Source organism: Pelecanus crispus, chromosome 1, assembly GCF_030463565.1.
Source record: "Pelecanus crispus isolate bPelCri1 chromosome 1, bPelCri1.pri, whole genome shotgun sequence".
NCBI classification, from domain to species: Eukaryota; Metazoa; Chordata; class Aves; order Pelecaniformes; family Pelecanidae; genus Pelecanus; species Pelecanus crispus.
Genome location: NC_134643.1, coordinates 119,700,222 through 119,725,513, shown reverse-complemented (window position 1 = coordinate 119,725,513; position 25,292 = coordinate 119,700,222). Strand labels below are relative to the sequence as shown.

Sequence of the window (25,292 nt, the reverse complement as noted above, 5' to 3'; positions counted from 1 at the left end):
CTACCATTTTAATTTGCAGACTTGTTACTGCATTTCGCATGAACTGCATTACTTTTCATTTCGCATAAACGTAAATGGCCACACTAAAGTGCAAAACACTATTAAGAATGGGATGCGCTACCAGATTTTTTCCCTGTTTATTAATAGATAGGTGAGAAGACCTATGTCTTTTCTCCCAAGGACTGACTCCATTCCACACAGTTTCTTGCCCCATGACTTAGCCCCAAGTAAAAGAAGTATTCTGTATTTACCCGGACCTCAGGAAAGCTGGAGGCCTTTTACCCCTTCTACACAACAGGCAAACCTACAGTGTAACTCCTTGCCTTGGATTCACTCATTCCATTCATAGTCCAGTCAAAGGGGGAGGAAAAAATCTAAGGGTTACTGTACAAAAGAGGGGAAATGCCTGAAGCTTACTACTTCCAGCAGTGACACAAGCTTACCTGCAGCCCTCAATGCTTATGTATTGAGCACATCAAGGGTTAGTGTTTCAGTAAACGTCATGTTTGCCGCAGTGCCTGAGGCAGGAGAAGCACCCAATAAACCCGAAGTCTGTTTTTCAATAGAGATGCCTGGATGAGATTGAAGCTACCTGTAGTACCTTCTGGGGCTGCACTTTTCCATTTATTGCCGGCCTTGCTTATATATCAGTGCTCTGACCCGTAACTTCTTCAGTTTTGGTTCACGTTTAGCCCAGATCCAAACTAACGGATCGTGGAAATTTGCTGGTAGCCACAAACTGCTGTACATTTATTTATGACTGCCAACCTCTTTGGGTGAGAACTCCTTGTGAACAGTGATGGAGATTCAAGCCTGGAGTTGTACTGAGTCACTGGAGGGCTCTTCAGCTCGGCAGCAATTTCTGGGGCACATTCTTTATGCATTAGACCCTTTGAATGCATATGCTAAGGGGAAGGAAAGGATCCTACAGCCTGCATCAAACTCTGCATTTCTGTACAGATCTTTGTGCTCTGGCTGTTGAGGAAGCCTCTAGCACTGCTCTTCAGTATCTCCACATCAATGCAGTAAAACACTTAGAAATTATAAAGCTTTATTTTGCATTAGGGAGATGGATGCCTGTGGGAAGCAGCTAATATGGATGAGGATTGGAAATCCCAGGTTCTTTTTCAGGAACTGCTGCAGTTCAACCTCTTGTGCCTCCTTCTTTCGTAAAATGGGGTGGTTGTTTACTTACCTTACAGGAGTGCTTTTATAAAGCTAATTTGCTGTCCTAAACGAGATTTGTAAAACCCAGTTAGGGACACCAGCATCAACTTCCACAACTTAAAAAATGTGATTTCTAGTGTTTATCTTGGCAAAGCAAACCTGCTACATAGGAGTGAATGTATGAAGAGTCCATTTGTCTTTTCAGATAGTGAAGGGAAGACAGGCACTGGAGGCAAAATCCAGCCTGTGACCTCTGGTTTGTCCAGCCATGCTATCCCTTCTAGCATGACATCTCCATTTTACTTGATTGCTTCAGTCAAACTTACTCAGATCCTGTCCCCAGGAGTGGAGACTTTTAGGGTGGGAAAGGACAAAATATCATCCACTTCTCCCTGTTAGCCCCAGGACAGCAGCAAATCTTCTTTCTGCCACCACTGTAATTTCTAGGCTATGATTTTCTTGGCTGCATTTCCCAGCTTTGCCCTTCTAGCACTGACTAATTTCTTTATAGCTCCACATAATAGGATGCTGCACACATACTAAAAAAAAAGTGCCTAAGGCTTCCCTGTGGAAGGTTAGTAGTGTGGGCACAGGTATTTGTGAGAGGTGTGATCTAGCTTTATCTTCATAAATTTAGATGATACACAGGTGTTTGCTGAGTTTAGCCTTAAAGACAGAGAATGTGTTTCCTTTTCTTTTGTAGTGTTGGAGTTGTCTTTATTTTTCTCTTTCCACATTAAATCATGGAGATTTTGGGGTTTTTTCTGGAAATGATGGTTAACCAGCTACTATCAAGTCTTTTTAAATGTTATTGGACTGCTAAATAGGGAAATTTTTTGCCCCTCATTCTATTTCTGCTTGCTGTTTAAACTATTGTCACTTATCTCCAGTGTTTCAGTATGACATTTTAATGAATGGCCTGTTTCCTCAGCTCAGTTCACAAAAGCTGTTCTACCTCTGATTTTATGTCATGTCAGCTTGAGACCAGAATAGGTGAGCTTAACCTCTGAGCACCTGCGTGTTACATTTTTAAATATAATGTGTTCTTTGCTGGTCTGTGCCAGTTCTGGTATCTGTATAGTGAATTGCTTTGTATTTGCTCTAACCAAGCAGAAAATTTTGGAAGAGGCAGAATTTTCTACTGCCCTGATTCAGAGGTCACATTAACATTACCAAAACAAACAAACAAAAAAGCCCAGACATTCAATGAAAAACTATGCCCCCTGCCCTAAAAGGGCAGTCAAGCTTCATGTAGTTAAGGTAAACTCGCTCCCGTTTTGTGTTTTCTTAATACATCAGGCTGTAATTTGTGGCAGCTGAGTAAGTAATTAGCAGAAACCTGAACGGTCCCTGCAGTGTGGATGGGAATCTCTGGGGAGGAGGTGGAGCAGGCAGCTAAGGGCCAGTCCTGGGGTTTTCTAAGATAGATCCTCCCTTCTAATCAGCTAAAAATCTGACTCCTCCTGGCATAGGTGCTGGGTACTTGGATATCATGGAACATCTCTCTCTGAGAGCCTAAATCATCGAAGAATATTAGATTTAGGGCTCTAGATTATATATCTGCTTGTGGTGGTTTGACCTTTGATGGCTGCCAGATGCCTACCCAGCTGCTCTCTCTCTCTCCCTCCTGAACATGACAGGGAGAGAAAATAAGATGGCAAATGCTGTGGGTTGAGATGAGGACAGGGAGATTACTTATCAATTACCATCATGGGCAAACCAGACTTGACCAGGGGAAAATTAATTTAATTTATTGCCAATTAAATACAGAGTTGGATGGTGAGAAACAAAGACAAAAACTAAACCACCTTCCTCCCCTCTCCCCCAGGCTTTATCCCAGGCTCAACATCACTCCTTCATCCCCAACTCCTCTGCCTCCCCACCCTGAGCAGCACAGGGAGGATGGGGAATGGGAGGTGTGGTGTGTCTATACCAGCTCGTCTCTGCTGCTCCTTCCTCCACACACTTTTCCCCTGCTCCAGCGTGCGCTCTTTAATGGGCTGCAGTGTGGGTCCCTGCTCGGTACAGTGCCATAGGAGTCGGAGAAACTATTTCTTCTCTCATTGACTATAGTTTTACACGGAGGAAGTACAGTAAGGGTCATTTGAATGCTACTGAGGAGAAATTATTCTGAAGCCCTCTGAGCTAGGTCCTTGGCTGGTGAGTAGCTGCATTAATATTTGTCATCTTTCATAGACCTACATTCTCTCAAGCCAGCTGGGGATCTGCAACAACTTTTTTGTCCTCTGGAAAAAAGGAGAAGCTGTTTTCCATATTGTGAATATTGTCACACGTGCATCGTGTTGATTAATTAAAAAGAGGTGAGGCTCTTTAGGGAGCTGGGAAAGAGGTCTTCTCTCTCCCCGCCTCCTGCTTTCCCTCACCCTGAGATGGCTTGTTCACCTGAGGCTGAAGGTTGAGTAGTGGGACCAGAAGTGTGGTGCAAAACGCCAGTCAAAGACAGTCAAAACCCCTATCTTGCTGTGCATCTCTGGAAATCCAGCACAGCTGTAAGGCTAGGAAAAGCAGGGTATTTGATTATGACTTCTGTATTGGATATGCATTTAAACTCTTTCTCACTTCAAATCAGACCTAACTGCTTGCTGGTAGACTAAATTGTCAATGACTTAGCATGATTTACATGTTGTTTTTGTAGAGTTTAATTCTGTAAGGAACTAAATAAGCTAAATGAAACAGCTTTCTGTGCGATTAGTAAATGAGGAAAAGGCAGATTTAAAACATAGCTGTTCCCTTTGACAATTAAATAGGAAGAAAGGAACACCATGGTTTAAATCATATGAGCTTTCAGCTAAGCCTCTCATTAGTAGTGAAAACCTTTTTTTCTGAAATCTCCTGAACCCTGTTTTTGAAGGGGGCAAAACAGGAAAAAACACTTTGTCAAATTGCTGGTTTGAAATGAAAGGATTTAATTTATCTGTTTCTTTGCTTCCCAAAAGTTAGTGGATACAACAGGGTCTCAAGACCACCTGTAATCTGGTAATGGATCTAGTGCAACCTTCAGTCTCTAAACAAATGTTTATCTGAGCATTATCTGATTCCCATGTGGTGGGAGGGTCTGTTCATAATCCCCAAACCCATTAAAGAAATCATGGGGTTGTAAAATATTTTTAAATAGATGAAACACCTTTCAAGGTAAGTTGGTGATAAAGGAAAGCAAAAGCAGTGTGGGACTGAAATGATTCCTTGGATACTTCATGCTACTTCTTTGGCAGCTGCAATATTTATGTCTTACTGTGGTGAAAGACACTGAGGTGCTGGAGCATGTTCAGAAAAGGGCAACAAAGCTGGTGAAGGGTCTGGAGCACAGGCCTTATGAGGAGCGGCTGAGGGAACTGGGGTTGTTTAGCTTAGAGAAGAGGAGGCTGAGGGGAGACCTTATCGCTCTCTACAACTGCCTGAAAGGAGGTTGTAGTGAGGTGGGTGTTGGGCTCTTCTCCCACGTAGTTAGCGATAGGACGAGAGGAAATGGGCTCAAGCTGCGCCAGGGGAGGTTTAGGTTGGAAATTAGGAAAAATTTCTTTACGGAAAGGGTAGTCAAGCATTGGAACAGGCTGCCCAGAGAGGTGGTGGAGTCACCATCCCTGGAAGTGTTCAAAAAACAGGTAGATGTGGCACTTTCGGGACATGGTTTAGTCTAGTCTACCCTTGATTGGCTTAGAGTAGACTTGGTAGTGTAGGTTAATGGTTGGACTAGATGATCTTAAAGGTCTTTTCCAACCTAAACGATTCTATGATTCTATGACTGTACTATGAGGCATGTACTGAACAGTAGTTCTGAAATAAATATCTTAGATGTTAGAAATACAGAGAGACTACTTTTTATTTTACTTTCTTATATTCACTTTAAAAAATGCAAATTGCTTCTTAAAAATAATGGTGGTTTGTCATTGACACAGTCCTGTTAGAAGCTTTGTTGGTTTTGGTGAGTGCAGGAGATGAAGGCTGAAAATCAAGTGATACCCTGATGTTTGACATTAAGGTCTTATAAAACATGCAAGCATGTATGTTACTTTATCCACATGAGTTCTCTGATCAGAAAAAAAGAAGCTGTAAATCTCTTTATTTGTAATTATCTATGTGATAAAGCAGGGTAGAAACACTATGTGGAATAAAGGGTTATTAAATAATTCCTAAGCAAAACCAAACTACAGAAACATTACAATAACTAGCTAGAAGATCACATACTTCATTACTCACAAGCTGGCAGGTCATAAGAAAGGCACAAGTGCATTTTTATGGCAGGAAATACGTCCATTAAATTACACCATTAAGTCATACACACTGGTCATTGTGTTCTCTTGCTTTATGGGTTTCGTATTGACTTTACCTTCTATTCAGTGCTGTAGGCAAGAGGGTAGCATTAAAGACAAGCAGATAAAAATGCATTTACCTGATTGTTAAGTCATGTTTTTTGTTCAGGCAGACATAAATAGCTGAAGTATGAAATAGTGAAACTGCAGAAAAGCCACTAAGAGTGTAAGCTGTCCATTACAAAAGCCTGAAAATGAGAACTGTATGATAAAACACCTTCATATTTTTCCCTCTTTTTTCCAGTTCCTTCATTATAGCCACTAATGTCTTGCTTTCCTCCTGTTTTTTGAAGTCTTAAAATTTTTCTTTAGTGTTCCTGGTGGTTCTTTGCTTTTGTGCAGTGATTAAATTTCCTCAAATATGGGAGTGGCCAGTTTGCTAATTCATGCAAGCTGATACCTTACTCAGCTGCTGTTCTCATTCTGCATGGTCCTTTCTGCACATTGTGCTGGATGTATCTTCATCATGTGGCCAAAACGTAGTGGCTTCCCATGACAGGATCTCCTTCTGCGATGGGAGTAGCTGTGTGCCAGGTGATACAGTCGCAGGTTTCTGGTGCACGTCTCATACTTCTGGATGCTCTCATGTCAGGTGACCGGAATTCGGGCCCTCCCATCGCCCCCACCCTTGCGCACTCCCGCAATCTGTGTGTGCCATTGCTGTCCCGTTCCTAAAGTGTGCCCGTCCCAGACCTTCCCCTATTGACTCGAATGGTGAGAAGCAGCAAGGCCATTGTTTGAAAAGTGAGGTGCAATCCAAAGGTAGAGCACTACTGCTCCTAAAACTCTGACCCGTTTTAGAGAAATCGGTGTGCCTCATTAGCTTCACTTAACTTCAGGATTACACTTTCTTGGCCATTATGTCATCTAGGCTGTTGGTACTTAAAACCCTGTTAATTCTTAACTCTGTTCCCAGCCTCCTTCCATTTCAGCTCCTGTCACGTATTGGACACAGTGCATTCTGCTGCTTCTGCCAAGTCCAACATACTGCCTCTTATTTTTCTGTTCCTGCTTTCCTTGTTCCCCTGAAGTGCTGGAGTCCCAGTGCAACAAAGCATTTAAACATATGTTCAACTCTAGGTGATGAAGTGTTTTGCTGAGTCAGGACCTTTGCGTTCAACTCAGCCTGTTTGAGTGTGTGTGAGTAGCCTTTGAAATTTGAACAGCACAAGGAGACATCCTCAGCAGCACGGAGAGGACCAGTTAGTTCTTTCTTTTATTAGTCTCTTTGGTTCTTCAATATAATTGCTCTTAAATTCCCATTTTTTACTTTCTCTGCCTTATTGTACCATCTGCCTTTTTGCTTTACATCACTCTGTTCTTTCATTTACCACTTGTCTTCCCCAGAGTTGGGAAGCATAATTCTACTTTGTACCTCACAAAATTTGCTGTACAGTACAATTAGTTTAATTGAGTTGGCAGTTCAGCTTGGCTGGTCCATGACATGCTTCTGGTACCATCAGGCAGGTGACCAAGAATGCCACTCCCATGCCATGACGAGACCTGTCCAAGGGTATTATCTCACCTCCATTTGTCCTGACAGGATAAAAATATCTGTGCTGGACTAAATGTTTGCTTAATACAAGAGTGTTCCTGTGTTTCGTATGGGAACAGTCGATGCATGCAGCGGCTTCAGAAAGAAGAGAATTGAAAATTTGGAGAAGTTTGGAATGGAGGTTGCTAATTAGATCCTTCTCTCAACCTCTGAGCCCAGAGCTTTCTCAGAGCTTTCGTGACATAGCACTGACTCAGAGAGATGCGAGTCCTTTTGATGTCTTTGCATATTTTTTTTTAAAACCTACTGCAGCTTAGCTTTGAATTTAGAACTTTTGCTTGTGCTGCACTCCCGAGTCACTGCGACCGCGCTCCCGCTATCATAGGCAACCCATCACGTGACTGCTTTCATAAATGTGCCAAGCTCAATATTCACACCTCTCAAGTAGCTAACCCATGCTGCATCTACTGGAAAGCTGTTTCAGAGCAATACTCTTCTGATTGATTCTAAATTGACCCTGCATATGCCATTTTGATATAAAACTGTGAAATAGCTTTTTTGATCCCTTCTTAAGTGATGGTATTTCCAGACTGGAGTTGTTTTGGGGAGCTGCTATGTGGCAGAGCGTATGTCCTTACAGGTATCACAGCGTTCCTTGTCAACTGTGTAGGCTAAAGTGCATTTCTTGAGTCAAGAGTGCAAGTCTTGTTTAATCGGTGGGGTACATGGTTCGCTTATGCCAAAGGACAGAATTCAATCCATTTTCCTGGGGAAACATTTTTCTGTGTTACTTCACTGCACCGTTGACCGACCTGTCTGCTCTTTCCAACAGTTGCATGTATGTCTGAAGTTACTGTAATGGACTGTGACACTTGGGGAAAAAAATTGACCCCGTGAGCATGTATCTTAATGAAAACTGTATTAATATGTGGTTTAGTGGTTGCGAATGCTTTTGATGTTAAATGTTTTGCAAGCCATATAATGGCACTCAGTCACTTCCTTCACACTGTTGCAAAATGGTGTAAAGTTTAGATTAGTAACAGGTCGTGACATAACAGTAGTACTTAAAGCCTCAAAGAAAACTTCGCAAAATGTTACATTTACAGATCGTTCTGTCAAAATAGCTCGGATCTCTGCTACATCTCTATTTTTGCTGCCAGAGATATTTGCATGGGTATGAGCTCTTCTGGCTTGCGGATGCTGTTGTTGTTTCACAGAGCCATGGCGAACACTCAGCCCTGTTAAAGAGCATGGACTTACTAGAGCGTGCAGTATGGCAAAGGACACCTGAAGGTTGGCTGCGCTTTGGTGTTCCCGGTTGTGTTTAACTACTGTCAAATGTGATAATCACAGCATGGGAGAGCCTTCTGCCAGGCTTCCTCACGTTTCCGAGAGGAGGGAGCAGAGCGTTTCTTTTCAAATAGTCGAGCGAACATCAAAGCTGTTACCTTAGGCAAAACTAAAATGGAAGGATAACATTTTAATTGTCTGAGAGACAGTGGATTTAGGCTTTTATTCAGCAAAGCACGTGAAGCCTGTTGACTTTGTTGGGAGTGTAATATTTGAACCTAAGCACGTGTGTAAGTTCATTCCTGAGGTTTCCAAGCGAGGCCGTTGGGGAGAGCGCTTTCTACCTTCCCTGCATGGGAGGGGAAAAGGCATTGTGCTCTGAGCCTGAAGAAATCAGGACACTTTATTTGTTACATCACATTAGCATAAAAAGCAAGATGAAGTGATGCCAAAACTGTGAGGAAGGGACCAGGGCAAAGGGGTGTCTCTTTTGCACATCCCTACAGGAATAAGCAATGTCCTGTCTCCTGGGAAAGGGGAGAAAGATCCTCGGTCTGCTCTTCCTCGCTGCTCAGTGGGGTTTCCCTGTCCTTCGTCCCAGCCATGCAGGCCGACGAGCAAGGATTTCATGCACTTGCAAGGGAAGTTACTGCTGATTCATCAGTAACTGGCTCTTCTCCAGCCCCTGAACAGCTACTGAGGTGGAAGAGGTCAAATCTACCCCGTTACTTAATGTAGCGTGTGCACACATTTTTATCGTGTGGTGACTTCTGCATCCTCAGCATAGCTGCCTTCAGATAAAGCGACTTTCATCATTTTATGGAATCTGTAAGAGCCACAGCATGTTTTTGTAACTAGAGTTTAATTTTCAGGTTTTTTTAGGTTTCTGACTCATAGTCCTTTTCTTCAGAAACATAAAATGATTCATATACCCAAGCACTTAACTCCTTTTACATTTGTAAATGGCACTTCATGCATGCTTAACAAGGGTATTCCAAGCTACTAAAACCGTAATTTGCTTATGCTACATAATAAGGTTTGAATCCTGCAAAGACTTATGTAAATACTTTCAAGTTCATTGCAGGTTTTTGCAAATGGTGACTTAGAGCCAGAATGTCCACTAGCTTCGACTCAGTGGGTCTTTGTGGTCCTCATAAGCTCTGACACAGCACCTGAGAAGAGAAAATAAGAAAGAAAAATGGAATTGGTACTATAAATCTGATGCAGAAAAGAATGCAAAGAGGCTCTTTTATTGCTTTCAGAAGGGTAAGAGTTGAATATTAAAGTACATTAGAAAAAGGAGATGGAAAGAGAAGATGAAAAACATTTTTTTTCTTTCACTCTGCTCCAGAATTTCTAAAATTAAACTCTCAATGTCTTATTATTTTTATTGGAAGATATGAGGGAAAAATCCCTATGCTGGATAATTCAAAGCCCAGATAGATTTATTTAGACTCAAAAGGTACAGTACTAGCTAGCATTCTGTTTTTAAAAAGCTATTGCACTGTTACTCAGGCAATGCACATAACTTACGATTTTCTTTTTAAAATGGAATCAAATAATTTATGACGCTGGGTTTTTAATCTCTTAATCCAGACTTTTTCTCCCAGGTCTTCCTGGAACCACTTCAGATTATTCGGTGTCCAAAAAAATCCTACATCTTTATCATTTGTCTGTCTAACAGAATTCTAAAAGCAGTAAAATCTTCCAATTTAAGTTGAAATTTAATAAATCATAAATGCATTTTGGGGCCACAGTTTATGTTCTGCGAATCAGATTTCTGAAAAAGTCAAAACCCCTTTTTTCAGGTCCGTAGAGTAGTGTGGTTGCAGGTATCTGTTCATTTTCAGATATTTTATTGCTTTGTCTTATTCTATGTTATTTTCACTTTGTTGTGAAAAAGGATTTTTGGTTACAATCTTCCTCTTCTTTGTTGCATAAAAAGGCAAAATTCTCTTCTTCTTCCTCCCTCAATCTCCAAGAAGGAAAAAAAAGAAAAGAAGAGTTAATAAGCTGCTTCTCTGGCTGTCATTCGTAGCTCACTAATGTCAGTGAAAGAGTACAAATGAAACAACACTGTTAGTTAGGAAAGGACCATGAATTGTGTGTCAGGTGCATCGAGCTTTGCAGGAACTGGAAGGGGCTTGGCTTTTCACCATCAAAGCTGTTTTCTCATTACAGATGTAGTCACCAGGTAACTGGCACCAGTCCTGACACTGCTTCAGCAAGTGGGTCCCGCTGCTCCCTCCCTCATGGTGCTGGTGTCCACGTGACATTCCATTAAAAGGAGCAGTAGCATTGCTGGCCTTTCCAGAAGGTGCAGGGGGGAGCCAAAGCCTCCAATTTGTTCATACCCTTTGGATGCTTTTCCAGTGATGTTCTGGATAAATATGGTTTGCACTCCTGGCGTTGCTGTGTTCAGGTGTCTACTCATCTCTCCCAAGACACTACTTATTTCAGAAAGAGGCAATTTATGAAGAAACAGTGTGTTCCTGAAAAGAAGTTACTCTGGATGATCTGAGGTCCCATGGAACTTTTAAACAGGTGATGAGGATATATCTTAGCATGTCAGAGGAAGATCTGTGATCCCTCTTGAGGGAGAATGATGGACTCCTGAAAAATGGGCTGAATGAGCAGGGAACATTTCAGGTATGAGGGTCTCTGTGATGCTCTTCCAGTTCAGTTTGCACAAGAAAGAGCTGCAGTCAGTTTTGTAATATCTGGTCTGTGGCATTTGCTTGGTGGCTTCTCCCTCTGCACTCTGTGGTCTTCATTCCTCTGAAAGCTCATATTTGGCTTGTGCCGTCTCTGTCGGGAGCTGGTAGTGCACTTCTTTGCAGTGATTCACCAAGTGTTTATTTAGGGGCTATGTTGTATCTAGGCAGAAATCTTTCAATATTAAAAATATGTCTTACTTGGCAATTTACATGAGCTACTAGATTGGCATCTAGGTTACTTTTGTCTTCAGACTGACCACCAAGAAGGAAAAAAATGTTTCTGTTGGCTTCGACTTTTCCACAATTGGGAAGGAGATCTTGAGTCAGCAACATGCAATTTTATATGAAGCATGGACTGAATGCAAGATACCAAGTTTGGGATTTTGCCTCCATTAGAGTATTTTGAGACTGAATGCTTGAACCATGCCCTTCTTTGGGAGCCCCTGAAGGGAACCTAGAAGTCTAGGGTCACAGCCTAGAAGAGCCACATTTATGTAATACAAACAGGTTTCTCATTAGCAAACCAAATAGTAACATTGACTTACAGTTATATTCAGTGGCATTTTGCTTCCTTTCCTGTCACAGAAAGGATTTAACTGGCAGGGAAATAACATGTTACCACGATTCACTCAGTCATTGAGTTTCAGCCAGAGACACACAGTCAGTTGAGTTTGGCATGAATTTGTACTGCCACCGGGAACGGGCAAGGGAGGTCTTTTCCAGCGCTGCCCTCCTGAGCCACCCGGTCCTGGTTGCTGCTGTGCCAGAGCGAGCACTTGTGGGAGAGCCTGGAGGATGCCTTGTCTGGGAATCGGGTCCCAGCTCTCAACAGCTGAGGAAAGTCACCAGGATGCCTATCCTCTTTCACCCTGCCACCCAAATGAAACACAGAGAGGAGAGTGCTACTACTATTTTTGTTGTTGGTTTTGTTGTTATTTTTCAGAAACTGCAACCAAAAGGTGTGGTTGTCATGTTAAGGGGCAGAGGGTGTTCTGCCAACCAGTTCATTCTCTTCCATTGGTTTCTTTGTTCCAGCGAAAGGAAATGTGGCAGCAGAGGATGGTTAGCTCATAGCTCTGCCAGCACCTACAGCTCGTGCTGCAGTGCTCAGGGTAGTGGCTAGATGGCACACACAAGGCTGTTGAGGAGGAGACAGTCTTATATGGAGAAAATTAAATACAGTAAGGACCAGCCTTCACCATGCAAAACTTTGCAAGTGAAGTTGATCAGAACAGGCAGAGTGGTGTGAAACTATGAAGACAGACTTCAGGGCCAACAGCAAGAAAATGAAGGGAGGACACAGAAGGCGTCCTGGAGTGCGGCAGAGCTCTCCTTTGGTTTCTATATCTAGTGTTTACTTCTCTGTTTGTTGCATTGCCTTGGAAATCATGAGGAACTGCTCCTTTCATTTACAGCCATCACAGTTAGTTCTCCTGTAAAATTAATCTATCTGTGGTCACCTCCATCCTGCTTTGGTGCTCCTCTGCCTCATGGAGCAAGAGTTAAGAGCCCCGTCTTTTGGCCCTTTCCCTTACTGCCTGCTCACTCATTTCATTGACCAAAAAACAGCCCTGTGCAGGGTTTTCCCTGGCACATCGAAATCACATCACGCATGACTGGCTTCAGGATTTGTTACAGGCTCAAAGCAGGTAGCAGACATGCTAAAAGGTGCTGAACTATCAACCTTTCTGGCAACCGTGACTCTACGGGCTTGGCTTCAGGCCACGTAAAAATACAGTCTAGATGCATGCCTGGGTAAAACTGGGCAGGTTTGACTGTCGATCGCTCAGAGATTTCAGGATCTGACAGGCAAGAGGTCCAGAAGTTGGAATAGTAAGTCAGGCTCCTACAGCAAGAGCTTCCCAGGAGGGGAGCTGCGGGATTCTCCTGTGCTGAGCTCATGGAGCATGCAAAGTCAAGTGTTTGCAGACGCTAGTATAAATAAAATCACTGTCAGAAAGAGTGCATTAAGAATTACCAGAAAGATAATATTCCTGGGAGTCTTCTAAGCGTTTATACCCAGTAACCCAGCTGCCAAAAGTGAGCTATTACGGGGGTTACTAACTTTGTGGACTTCTTGGAAGCCCACCATCCTGACCTATTGTGCTTTGATGCTCAAAGGGCTGGAAGTTGGGCAGCAATTTCAGCCTCTCCCGTTGCTGTCGATTCAGAAAGTGTTTTAAATGGCAGGCTCGGCCAGCAATGCAAACTGCAGGCATCAAAAGAATAAAAATCCCTAAATTAAAGCAAAGGCTACATTAGGTACAATTGTGCCATAATTTTCTATTTGAGTCAAGGTCAGGTTGGGCCTTGAATCCATGAGCACAATGAGGAACGTTTTAGAAAGTGGAAATTGCATTATAGCTTCTGTTTCCTTTCCAGGGAAGCATGTGAAGCACATTACAGAGCGAGGGAAGGTCATGACTGCAGGGAACGGCACAGGATGTCTGAGAGGGAAAGGTGGGGCGAGAGGAGCTGCTGCAAAACAAGGACGGAGAAGCAGCAGGAGAGCTTGGGGGTGAAAAGTGGTAACTGGAAACTTTACAATAGCTTAATCAGAATTCTTCCACATAAAAGGTCAAAAAAATAAAGCTCCCCCCCCCCCTTCTGTATTTCTGACTTTTTTTAATCTCTTGTTTTAATTTAAATATGTATTGTTGGGGTTTTTTTTTTTCATATTCTGGCAATGTTCTGAAATTTTTGGACTGCCAGACAGATAGACTTAGTGTTTCAAAACCAGCATCTGCATGTGTGCACGTATTCGTCTGATGTAAGTGCTGGATAGGCTGGGACTGATCAAAATGTATTTCCTTAGCCGTGATCAGTTAGTAACACCACTGTGTATTAAGTATTGTGCTTGCTATATTGTAGCATACACCTCCCAGCTATATTTCATGCATTGTTCCCTCTGTCCGTAAAATTATTTCTGAGCTAGCCCTGCACTGAGTCTTAAGCATGGGGGAAGCGATGCCATCCCTCTCTCTGCCCTCTCTGTCTAGGGCAGCGGGAACATCTCAGGCCTGTCGGACACAGGCAGGGGGAAGCAGTTCGGAAAACAGCTAGAGGAAGAGCCCACTTTCTCTACTCTCCCTTTACTATAGGAGCTACGTTGGCCTTTCCAGGATCACTTATTTGAAGCACTTTGCAGCACTGCTGGCCAAGCAGCACCTCCGGCAGTGCGCTGGGGAGAAAAGCATATGGTTTGGCATAAAGGAAGTAAGCATAAAATGTCTACATACTTCTCAAAAGGCAAATTGTCTGAAAAGTCTGTCCGATGATAGCCCAAACAAGAACAAGTTGTAATTACATATCCTTTTGGTTTGCAGTTTATATGATTTTCTCTCTGGTTTTGCAAGTGTGCCACAGTTATGCTTCAGTAGCTCTGCAGCCTTTTAACAAGCTGTAGAAGGTGCCCTATTGCTCAAGCACTGGCAATACTGAAAGACAGAATGTACTATCCTTTAACCCTTTGCAAGATTATGTAGCTTAACAATATGGAGCAGTCTCAAAGTGATGACCTGTCCACAAGGAGCTGGGAGGAGGGAGGTCAGGAATTGGTCTGATTACCCACTACCTTTTCATTGTGCAGCTGCTACTCAGGTTATTTTGGTGCTCGAGTTAATAATCTTGCAAATATAACAAGAGAGGGAAGGATGCAGAGGAAACTATTTGGAAGGAATTAAACATTAACAACATGCCTTAAATACAACTGAGTAGGAGCAAAAGAAGGGAAATACTGTTCAAGTACAGTCTGTACCCAGTTTTAACAGGCAGGCGGGATTTACTTACGGAAGCAGACAATCATCTCCTTCCTCCCTGCGGTAAAACGTGTACTTAAAGGAAGTACTAGTAGGAATTTTGTCAAACGTACAACTTGCAAAGTAAAGCCTCAAAGACAAGCCTGGTCCATTTGAGTTGCTAGTCTGTAAACTAATTATTTAATTTAAACCAGGAGGCAACAGCTAGCTGACTATTTAACTGATTCCCGAGTTGGATGGCTTTTCAGTCCATGCTACCCTGGTGTCTGCATTCCAGGGCTGTAAAACTCTGTGGTGAGAAGGCTGCTGGCTCAGCCATGGGGTACCCCAGCTGATTCAGTGGCTCCTCCATCAGCTTTTGCCATGGGGTTCTCAAGGTACCCCAGCCATAAAGCCAAAATGCCCTGGATGGCAAAGCTGATCTCTTAGAAGATCACTCACTACATGATTTTGTCCTTCTGAAAAGAAAGGGACGACTGTGGAGAGAGGCAAACCCCCCAGAATGGGTCTGCCTGCTCCGGCGGAGGCAGGGCAAAATGGCATGTGACCCTGATGCACTTACTGGTGTCAGTCCAAGTAAACCAGAGTTTGCCAACCACATTAAATAAATAGCCCAACACCCCCTCCCTCCAAATAACATCAAGTCTGATTAAGAATCCAAAGAGTACATTTTTCAAAACATCAATGTCTGGATCAGAAGATCAAAGATCATTGATTTTTTTTTATTTTATTTTATCTCAGAGAATGAGTTTTAAAAAATCCCTTATCATCTTCTTTTTGAATGCCTGAAAGGGGAAAAAATTAAAGGGTGTTTATTAGTATTAGCAGTAGTATTCCAAAATGTATTGCATGCATTTTTATTAATATTATTCTAGAGATGCAGTGCCAGCAAATTATAGATAAAGAGAGTTGGCAATAAATTAATTGGAGAACTAAAAAAGTACTGGAAATTAGGGAAGATGATGAGATGGAAGAGATCAGCTGAGCAAAGTGAAGACCGAGAATGGCACATCTTTCTTGCACTAATATGGTAATGAAATATAGCGAAGGCAGAGTGAGAATACTGATCTTCACATGCTTCTAACAACATCTTGCCATACTCGGTCAAATTTCTGTAAAAATGCTAACGTGTGCTATTACAGGATGAAAAGACCTTTGTGACAATATAAATGCATCTCTGGTGTGGAGCTCTGTTGCTTCTGCAATGATAGTTTCTAAATTGATACAGGATTACAGAGTGAGCTGGGCTTTGGAAAGACTGGTGGCTTAGGCTCACCTGTGCTAGCTTTAGCATGTGTCCTCCAGTAGAGGACACGAGTCCAGGCACCATGGCAGGAAATCCAGGGCCCATAAACACTACATAATGCATACGGGGAAGAACAACCCAAACTCCCACACGAATTGATGGGCTCCGGGCTGACATTACCTCTCAGAAATGAAACTTGGTATTCTGGTAAATAGCACCATAAAACCTTAGTTCCCAATGGTTTGACAGTCAAAAAACAGACATAACACTGTGGATTATTTAAGAAGAAAACAGCAAATGTTATTGTGCCTCTGTGTCGTACGTGCTTCTGCTGCAGCTCTCAGAAAACCAAATAGAAGAGGATGAGGAAAAAGTGGAAGGATGAGTGGTCGGGGTGATCAAAGGCATGAAGTGGTCCCTGTACGCGGAACAGCCAAGTAGGACGGGCTCCTTCGGGGTGGGGAAGAGTTGGCTGCTGGGGGAGATGCTAAAGGTCTGTGAAATCACGGGCAGTGCGGGAGGGGTGGCTGGCATCTGATGGGCTGAGAGCTGGGAGGCTGGGGTGAAATCACTGGTCGTTCGGTAGGCCAGAGGAGACAGTTCTTCAGATATGTAATTAAGCTGGGGAGCTCTTTGCCACATGAGGCTGTGGATGCTAAAATTTACATGAGCTCAGGATGAGGCTGAGCAGGTTTGCAGAGGAGAAATCCACTGAGTGATACGCTTAAAAAACAAACCAACCTGTCTGGGTCAGAAAGTTGCTGAGCTGCGAATCATTGAAGGAGGCCAGCAGAGAAAGTTTTCTCCCTTTTCTTATGCTCTTCCTGAGGCATCTTTTTGGCTACTTGCCCCTAGTGGCTTCTCCAGTTTAAGAAAGCCTTTAAAGGTGTTCCAGGGAGGGAAAGGGCTAAAGGAAAACAGGAATCAAGAGAAACCACCTGCTTTTGAAGGGCAACAAATGCAAGAAGGACAGGGCTGTGAGGGTCACACAACCCAAAGCTGAATAGTAGGGGACACGGGGCCAGCCAGCAGAGCACCGGGCAGCACCCGCTCCCTCCAAGGCACCCAGGGGGCAAGGGGTGCTGCTCGGTTGGGACGCTGGAGGACATGCAAATGGGAAGTGCCCCATGGTGTCTTTGGAGGAGAACGGCACCAGCAGCTGGGGCTGTCCCAGCGCACTGAGGAGGTGCAGGTGTGGAGCCATAAGTGCTAATGTGAGGGGAGGAGGGCAAGCCAAGCCTCAGCAGGAGGGGTTTGTGGGGAGGCTGAAGCAGCACTGGGATGCACGGACGTGGCTGGAGGTCTCTGGTGCAATGAGGCCGGACTGGTGGACATCTGTGCCCCTGTGTCTCGCCTGGTTTGCCCTGACCCAGAACTGGAGCCAGACCTGTGCGTGCCCCCATGCTGAGGACACCTCAGAGGCCGGAGGAGGCCAGGGGGACATGCTGCGCAGCATCCCTCGGCCGCAGTGATGTGGGGAGTTTTTGGGACATGCACTTTGCTGGGGTTCCCTGGGTGGGAAGCAGGGGTAGAGAGGCAGACTCAGGAGGGACTGTCTTGGTGCCAGTGGGATTGAAACATTTTGCATTACAGCCTGTGGGCTTTCTGGAAAAGCTGACTGAAAGGCCTTTTCTTTGTAGTTTTGTACTAACAAACCAGGCTCCCCGGCACAGTTTTATGCTCCGTGCCATACCACATGTGAAGCAGAACCCAAGAAGGAAAAACAGAGGCCAACAGACTACAAAGTCCCTGTCATACATCAGTGCAGGCCATGTATACCTGGCTCCCAAATTTTGACAATGCATTTAAAAGTTGATGCCTATTCAGTAATCATTCTTCCTTCAGGAAACAATAGCCTATTGAGCCATAAGATTTTTAGGCCTCCAAGATCCACTGTTTCCCTGAAGTGGAGATGACCGCGAAGGCGGTATTTGTCTTGAGCAAATTTGACATCCACTTTGCTTGCCTAAATCCCAAATTAGTAGCCTTCTGGAGGTGGAAGGAGAGCTAAAGGAACTCCATTCCTATTCATTAAGACCTGAAGGAGCAGGGCTGCTCTTCAGTCTCTCTCCTTTTCTCCAGTCACCTCAAGCCTAGCTGTTGCAGGCTGGAGCAACCACTGGTGACGCCTCTGCCGCTTGTTTAAAAGACCCAAGTTACCGGTTCCCCCGAGGGATGGGTTCTCTGATCCCAGGCACCTCAGCTGCACCAGCTGCAAGAGCGGTGAGAGCCCTGCCTGGGTCCAGCATTGCCAAGGCATTGGTGCCACCCAGCAAGCGGCCTGATCCCCTGGCCAGGGTTCTGCTGGGCCAGAAATGTTAACCTCTGATTGAGATTTGTATTCTTTCCAGTGGGATGTTCTTAAAAGCAGGTAGAAAACTGCTTCTTTGAATATCTGATTTTTACCCCAACAATTTCTCTTGACGTTTCCACAGCTTTAAAATTATTTTTCCCCCTCTCCGTCTTTACTTTTCTGTGCACTGTTTTTCTGTGGCAGTCATCTTCTCTTCATTGGTTTTGCTTCTGTAAAGGACTTTGCATAATGTTTTCCTTCAAATTGTTCCATTGCAAAGTTTTCCCTTTATTTCAAACTTCCTAGTTGCTATGTGACTCTGCTGTGTGGTTTCTAGGTCTTTTGCTTTACAGTGTCCTTGTTCTCTTAGGCACTTTCCCTTGAACAGTTCTATGGTGGTGATAGCGTGAAAAATCTCTGTATCCCTCTGTGTCTCTATACAGAAGTCCAAAATATCAGTGAGAGAAAGAGAGACAAAGCAAGCATTTTTTAATATAAGGGATATTTATTGATAGGATATTTATTTTAAAAAATTCCCTAATAGCATGAAGATTTTTCTAAAAAATACATGCTTATTTTTCTTCATATGTTCTAGTCATACGCCAGGTTTTCCACAAAAAGAACAAACATTTATTTTTGTGCTGTGCGCCCAGAACAGCTACTGCACGACCATCATCCTGCCAGGATTTGGTGCTGAGAAGGTGCAGCCTGATTTTCAGAGGCAGAGCGCTCCTAGTTTTACTGGGGACCGTTGTGAGTGGCAGGGGCTGCAGGCCTCTGAATCAGGATGGGTTTACGCTTTGACTCACCATCAGAGAGTGGTATAGCGTTTATATATATTCTGTTATAGATATGTGGGAGAGTATGTCTCCTGAAGTCCTCTCAAGTAGATCCTTTTCAACTCAAACACTCGTTTCTTGGAACAGTTTCACGTGCGTGGCACTGGGTCTGATCTGAAGCCCACTGAGACCAGTGAGCACGTTTCTGCTGGTACTCAGTCAGGCTGTAACCGGATTTAAAAAGTGACCTACATCTTTTGCTCCGTATCTCAGGCTCTCTTTGCGTAACCATCCATAGGTGGTCTAAATTTACCACTGCAGTGTGAAAACCTGAATCCACAAGCAGCGGTGGGTCTAGCTATTTAAACTGCTTTTTGTCCTGATTTCAGAACCATGAGTAAGACTTGCACTTACCAGTTTTGTGAGCAGAGCTAAGCTGGTGAATATTTTCTTTGGTGACCATTTTTGTTTCTGGTTCATGGCTATACAAACAGGAGCTACGGTGGGGACCAGCGAAAGAATTCTTTAGCTTGTATTCCTTATTTTGCTTACTGATGCAGGTTTGCTAGCCCGACAGAAGTGGGTTTTGCTTTCCAGTATAGTTGTGTTTAGACTGAGAGGCCTTTTCGAGCTTGGAAGTTTTGCCAGTGGACTTCAGGCCTTTTTGGATTTCACATGCAGGCAGATACAGATAGGCTTTCTGCCGCTGTGTCTTGTCCTACCACTGTTTCTTTGCAGAGGCAAGATAGTGCCAGTCAGCCAACAGGGCCAAAGAGTCACTAGGAAAAGCTATAGGACTGCAAGTGAGCCCTCAGATCTCAGCTCTGTCACCCAAAGCAAGCTAGCAGGTGTATAAGTATCTGCTTAATATCTCAGGAAAGGTGGAAGCTCCTTTTGAAGATGGTATCAGACCTTTTGTCATCTTTTTTTCCTTTTCTTATGAATACTTCTTATGTAAGGTATCACAGAATCATCATTTAAATTAGTGGGGCGGTACTGCTTTGGAGCAGCTGCTGCTCATGCAGAGGGGGAGAGCGGGCTTTGGGTGTGAGCCTGGGGTGTCCAGTAGGCACTGGTGCATGAAGAGTGCAACCCATCGCTCAGGGCAGGTGACCAAATGTCATCTGGCTGACCACTTCTGGAACAAATGGGACACCTTTGCCTTCGGAGACAGCTGAGACAAACTCTGTTTAAACTGTGTTTAAAATGGGCTTCATTAATACGGAACTTTTAATTTAGCACTGGGAAGGTAACGTGTGCTGTGTGTTACCCACTTCTGTCGGCCTTTAGGGTGGAGGTTGGGTTTTCCTCGGTGTGCAGCTGGTTAGAAGTGCAAGAAACTGTTGTGGTTTCTGGGATTTGAGCACATCAGCCAGGCAGAACATACCTGGGATGCAGAAGTGGGGCAGCAGCGGACCGTGTACAAAGCAGAAATGCAATGCAGGACCTGAGGCCAGTGGTCAGCAGTGGCTGGTTCTGCTTCTTCCAGAGAAGAAGAGGAATTATTTCAGTGTAAGAGAGTTCCCTGCGACTCTGCAATGCAGCCCTCCCAGCAAAGGGCAGAGTGATTCACCCACTAAGTGGATGTAGCAGAAGCAGTAGCAATTCGCTGTTGTTTATAAACAATAGGGGTACCATGCATTATGCCTGATGTTTAAATTGTGATATGAGAAAACTTTCTGGAATGAAGAGAGTATTTTGTTAAAGTGACTCCTGAATCAAACTATTTTCTCAAATGGCAGTTTCTCTCAAGGTAGAGAATGTTCCCAGAGAGAGCAGGATGGGGAAACGGGAGGTCTCTCGGTCACGTCTTCCAAGAGCATCAGACCACCTTTTTGTTAGATGCAAACTACCGGGGTTGTGGAGGGGGTGGCAAGGTGTTTCTCCGTTACTTATGGCGGTTAATACCAAAGCACTTGATCACATCAGTGTTTTGAGCTACTGGTTTTACAGCCAGGTGCTTGCTGCCATGAGTTAGGCTTTTGTAAATTAGACCTCTATATATTCTGCAAAATATTAACAGGTTTACTCTTCCTGCACACTCTTCCTTCATTGCTACATAACAGCAGAGAGCAATTTAGCTCCCTGGCAGTGTATTTTAGTAAGACAGCAAATTGTCTGTGTTTACTGATGCTATACAATTCAGTAATTTTACTGCAAATCTTGGCCAAGTTCCTGAATAGTTGGGGCCTAAAACAAGCTCCTAAATTCATATTTAGGTTCCTAAATAGAAGGTCTGATTTTTCAAATATTGAGTCCATCCTGACTCTTGCTGACTTTTTGGAAGCCACTAGGCTATCAGCATTTTGAAAATCGGGCCTGCTATGTGTTCCCATGCTTGTAAGGGGAAGCCAAACTGTGGTTTGGACTCCTTTTAATATTTGTCTTTGTAGTATTGCAGTGCCTGTTTTATTCTCTACACTGCAATAATTCCTAGCGGAGCTTATTCCTGTTGACAAACTATCAGTTTGGATTGATTAAAATGTCCAGTAAAAAAGTTGCCAGCAAGGTTGCTATTTGAAATCTTTGCTGGAAGATGAAGAGATGCACAGAGTAAGAATATTTCTGGCAAGTCACCGGGTTTTTTTTTCATAAAAGGGCAGGCTATAAATACCATCTTTCATATAACATATGCTTCACTGCCTGTGCCTAACAACAAACCTGAGTGAACTAGGGTTCATCAGAAGGCTGATTTTGCCCTCAATATTATTGGGAGCTCTTCAGTGCCTCTTGGTGAGGTTTTTCTCCCCTGTGTCAGTGCAATAAGGCTTTCTTTCCTTTCTCTAGATAATTTCAAGGAAATTCTGATGCATTACTTCAGGGGCTGAGCTAAATTCTTTCTTCTGGACCATTTTAAAAGAAATCATTTAAGCCTCAAGTACTTACGCTGGCTGCAGCAGCAGATGTGTGAAAGAGTGGGCATTCGCTTTGCTTCTTGCTGCTCATCCTCAAGAAGAGGAGGCTCTCCTTAATCCATGGGCTCAGAAGCACAGCAGAAGGACTTTTTGACTTAAGATAAAACAATGACAAAACCATTCCTGTGGAAGCACAGCATGCAGGCGCTTCGGGATGTTTCTGGAATATATTACTGGGGATAACTTGCTCTTTCTTTTCAAAAGAAAATCATACCAATGCCTTTAAGAAAAAAAAAAGTCTTGTGTGATGAGGGGAAAGGGAAGAAATTATTCTTGGTAATAGTTAAAAGTTGGTAAATTCAGAAGGCCCTGGAATGGGAGGATTTAACATAGGGTAAATCAGCAGAATGATATGGCGTGACTGCAAAGGCGACTTTGAAAGAGTTTCTCATTTTGGTCTTGGAGGTCTTTCATTTCTTCTATTCAGATGCCGTGGTGGATCAAAATTTGCAGCATTTTCAGTAATCAATATGCACTTTTTTTCTCAAATGAGGGCCTCTCCTGAGAAAAGAGTTTTGTTTTGTAAACATTATTTGGCTGAGACTGACTGCGTGTTTCCATTCCTCTTGCAGAGGCACAGCGATAGCTGGAATTGTTTTCGGTATAGTATTTATAATGGGAGTGATTGCTGGGATTGCCATCTGTATCTGCATGTGTATGAAGAACAACCGTGGGACTCGAGTAGGGGTCATCCGAACTACCCACATCAACACTATCAGCACATACCCAGGTAAGGAAGTGAAATGACACCCCTGCAAGAGTGGCTGCGTTCATGGTAGAAGTGTGCCTTTGGATAGTTACGGCTCTGCAGTAGATGGGGGATGTGAATACAGCAGGTGGCTCTTCTCAGTCCAGAGGGGAACAGCACAACCCCCTGCTAAGAAACACGAGACAGCTCAGCGTGCGCAGTGTTCGTCAGTGCAGCACTGTGCCTGGGCTAATTTATTCAGCTACTCAGTGGGCTAATGAGCTCTGGCGGGGTGCCACACTCATACAGCTGCATGGCTTGCGGTGGCCGCAGTAGCACGTTGAGACCTTCCTCGGGGCGGTGCTGCATTGTGCAGGGTGGACCTTCTTCCTGTGCCAGAGGCTCTCTGGCAGCGGATCAGTTGTTCTTGTTTTGTATTCTGGTTCTTGTATTTGCTCTTGTTCACGTGCAGTCAGCTCCCTTTCATTGTCTGATATAATGGGGGCCTGGCATACCACAGAGAGGGGAAAACCTGTGCAATAAAGTCTGTGGATCATAGCGCTAGGGCTTCGAGTGGTGCCATTGTGGAGTCTAATGCAGCCCGAGCTGGCTGGTGCTCAGCCAGAGCTCACAAGCCCTGCTGGGTGCTGCGCGATCCCAGGTGACCTCTACAAAGGCCCACGTGAGTCTTTGCAATGCGTTCTCTGCTGTGTGTCCCAGGAGGGACTGCTGTCTGGCATGCAGTGCTGGATCCGAGCTAGCTCTCTGCATTCACCTGGCCCCGAAGGAACCTGGAGCACGGTGCAGAGATGCCCATTGTGCCTTGGTCAAAGTTAGCTGAGATCTGGCGGCGCTTGTTAGCTCTAGCTTAGTGTTGGACGTGCTCAATGCAGGCTTGTCTGGGCTCACACTGTTTTGGTGTAGTGGTTTTGTAGGTGCAGGGCAGCACCAGGGGAGGCACAGAGCCTAAGTCAGATGTGGTACTGAGCTAATAAGCTGTCACAGGCTCTGGGGCACCCCAGGGAACAGCCCGGACCCCTCATGGGTCTGCTCCAGTGCAGTTGTGCCCACGTGAGTGGCGACTGGTACCTCAGGCTGTACTTGGGCTAGCTCTGTGCGGAGCCACTCTCTGCACCATGCTTGTCAACTTGTGCCAGTCTAGGATTGGGGTACAGGAGCACCACAGGTGGATCTGCACTGAGCCAGCTAGGGTCTGCAAGGCTCATTTGTCTGGGCTCCCCACCGTGAGGAAGTGGCCACATTGTTGAAGAGCAGAACTGACCCTGGAAGCAGCGTAATGGTGTTTATGCAATGCAGCTATGTCTGTGCTTCAGTGACACTATTAATTACAAATCCAGGAGCGATTGCCTTGGGATAACTTGAGAGTTCACTGTAATAAAAGGCAATGGTGTTTCATGGATGAAGTCCCCTCATCCCACTCTTAGAGATCCCCTGCCTTTATATTCCCTCCTGTTGCAAAGGTTGCAACAAACCCCAGGTGCATTATGTATACTTACAGGCAAGCTTTGCAATATTTATTATGTGTTCCTTTATCACATTCACTGCTCTGAGTGTCTGTTTTCTCCCTCATGCTCTTACTTTCCAGTTAAACTAAAACCATCTATAATCATCCTTATCATTGCAACATTGTTTTGCATAGAGAGATGAGTAATGAAAGAAAACTGCAATATTCTCAAGCATGAATTGCTGAAGAGCTACTTCAGAATCTAATAGACTCTGCAAGCTGTAAAAACAAGAGCAAAATGAAGACTCCAGGGCTGTAGCCTTTTCCTTCCCAAGTCTGCTCCTGCAATGACTCACCCCTCTCTCTCCACCTCCAGGCAGTTTGACTCTGCACGCTCCCCATTCCTGGTGCAAACATTAGTTCGAGCAGTTCTTCCTCTCAGCAGCAGCAGGTTTTTGGAGGATGGGGAAGCTCTGAAATTATTTCTGTGTTCCCCGCTGTCACGAACACTTCAGGAGTAATGACTGACCTGGCTTTGCCTGCAGGGTTTGTGATCAACTCTTCCCCCCTGCCATTACCTGTTTTGGACAAGAACGGCAAGCGAGGGGATGCCCTTCCTTTGGCCTCAGCCACAGTGGCAGCCGGGTTTTCAGAGAGCAGGGAGTGCTTTTCATGGCACACTGGGATTTGAGTCTCTTCCCCCCATCACAAACATCCTAGGTTTCTGTTTCCTCTCTATTCAAGTGCTATTTCACTGCCAGTCTGCCTGAGACATCTAGGGAGGGGATAGGAAAGCATCCATGGTGACATGAACACAGAAGAAGTAGACTCTGGACCTTAAAATTTGTAGAGACTATACTAATGGGGTCTTGAGATAGAGCCTGCAGTTCCTACTGTGCTATCATTCTGAAGCATTTACTGTCTTTATGATCACCGAATTAATCCTTCCTCTGTAAGGTTATTAGAAGTAGTTGAGAAAATGTTTTCAGCTGTTTGTGAATATTTTTGTTGTTTCCTAAATGCCTGACCCAATTTACAAATGCAGGGCTCTCCTCAGATGTCTCCATTGGGGTGAACAAGGCGAAAGCTTTGTTCTTCCTCAGGCCAAGCCCTGGGAACATCCTGGGAAGATGTCCAGCATTTGCCCT

The 25,292-nt window shown here is 44.2% G+C and overlaps 1 protein-coding gene across 1 annotated transcript in view; it reads left to right on the top strand.

Annotated features, from left to right (window-relative positions):
- CYYR1 (cysteine and tyrosine rich 1) overlaps positions 1–25,292 on the top strand; it is a 57,511-nt gene that overhangs the window by 31,564 nt on the left and 655 nt on the right. Inside the window, exon 3 of the mRNA XM_075727683.1 lies at positions 22,564–22,721. Coding sequence (XP_075583798.1) covers positions 22,564–22,721 — 158 coding nt within the window. The remainder of the gene's footprint in view (positions 1–22,563; positions 22,722–25,292) is intronic.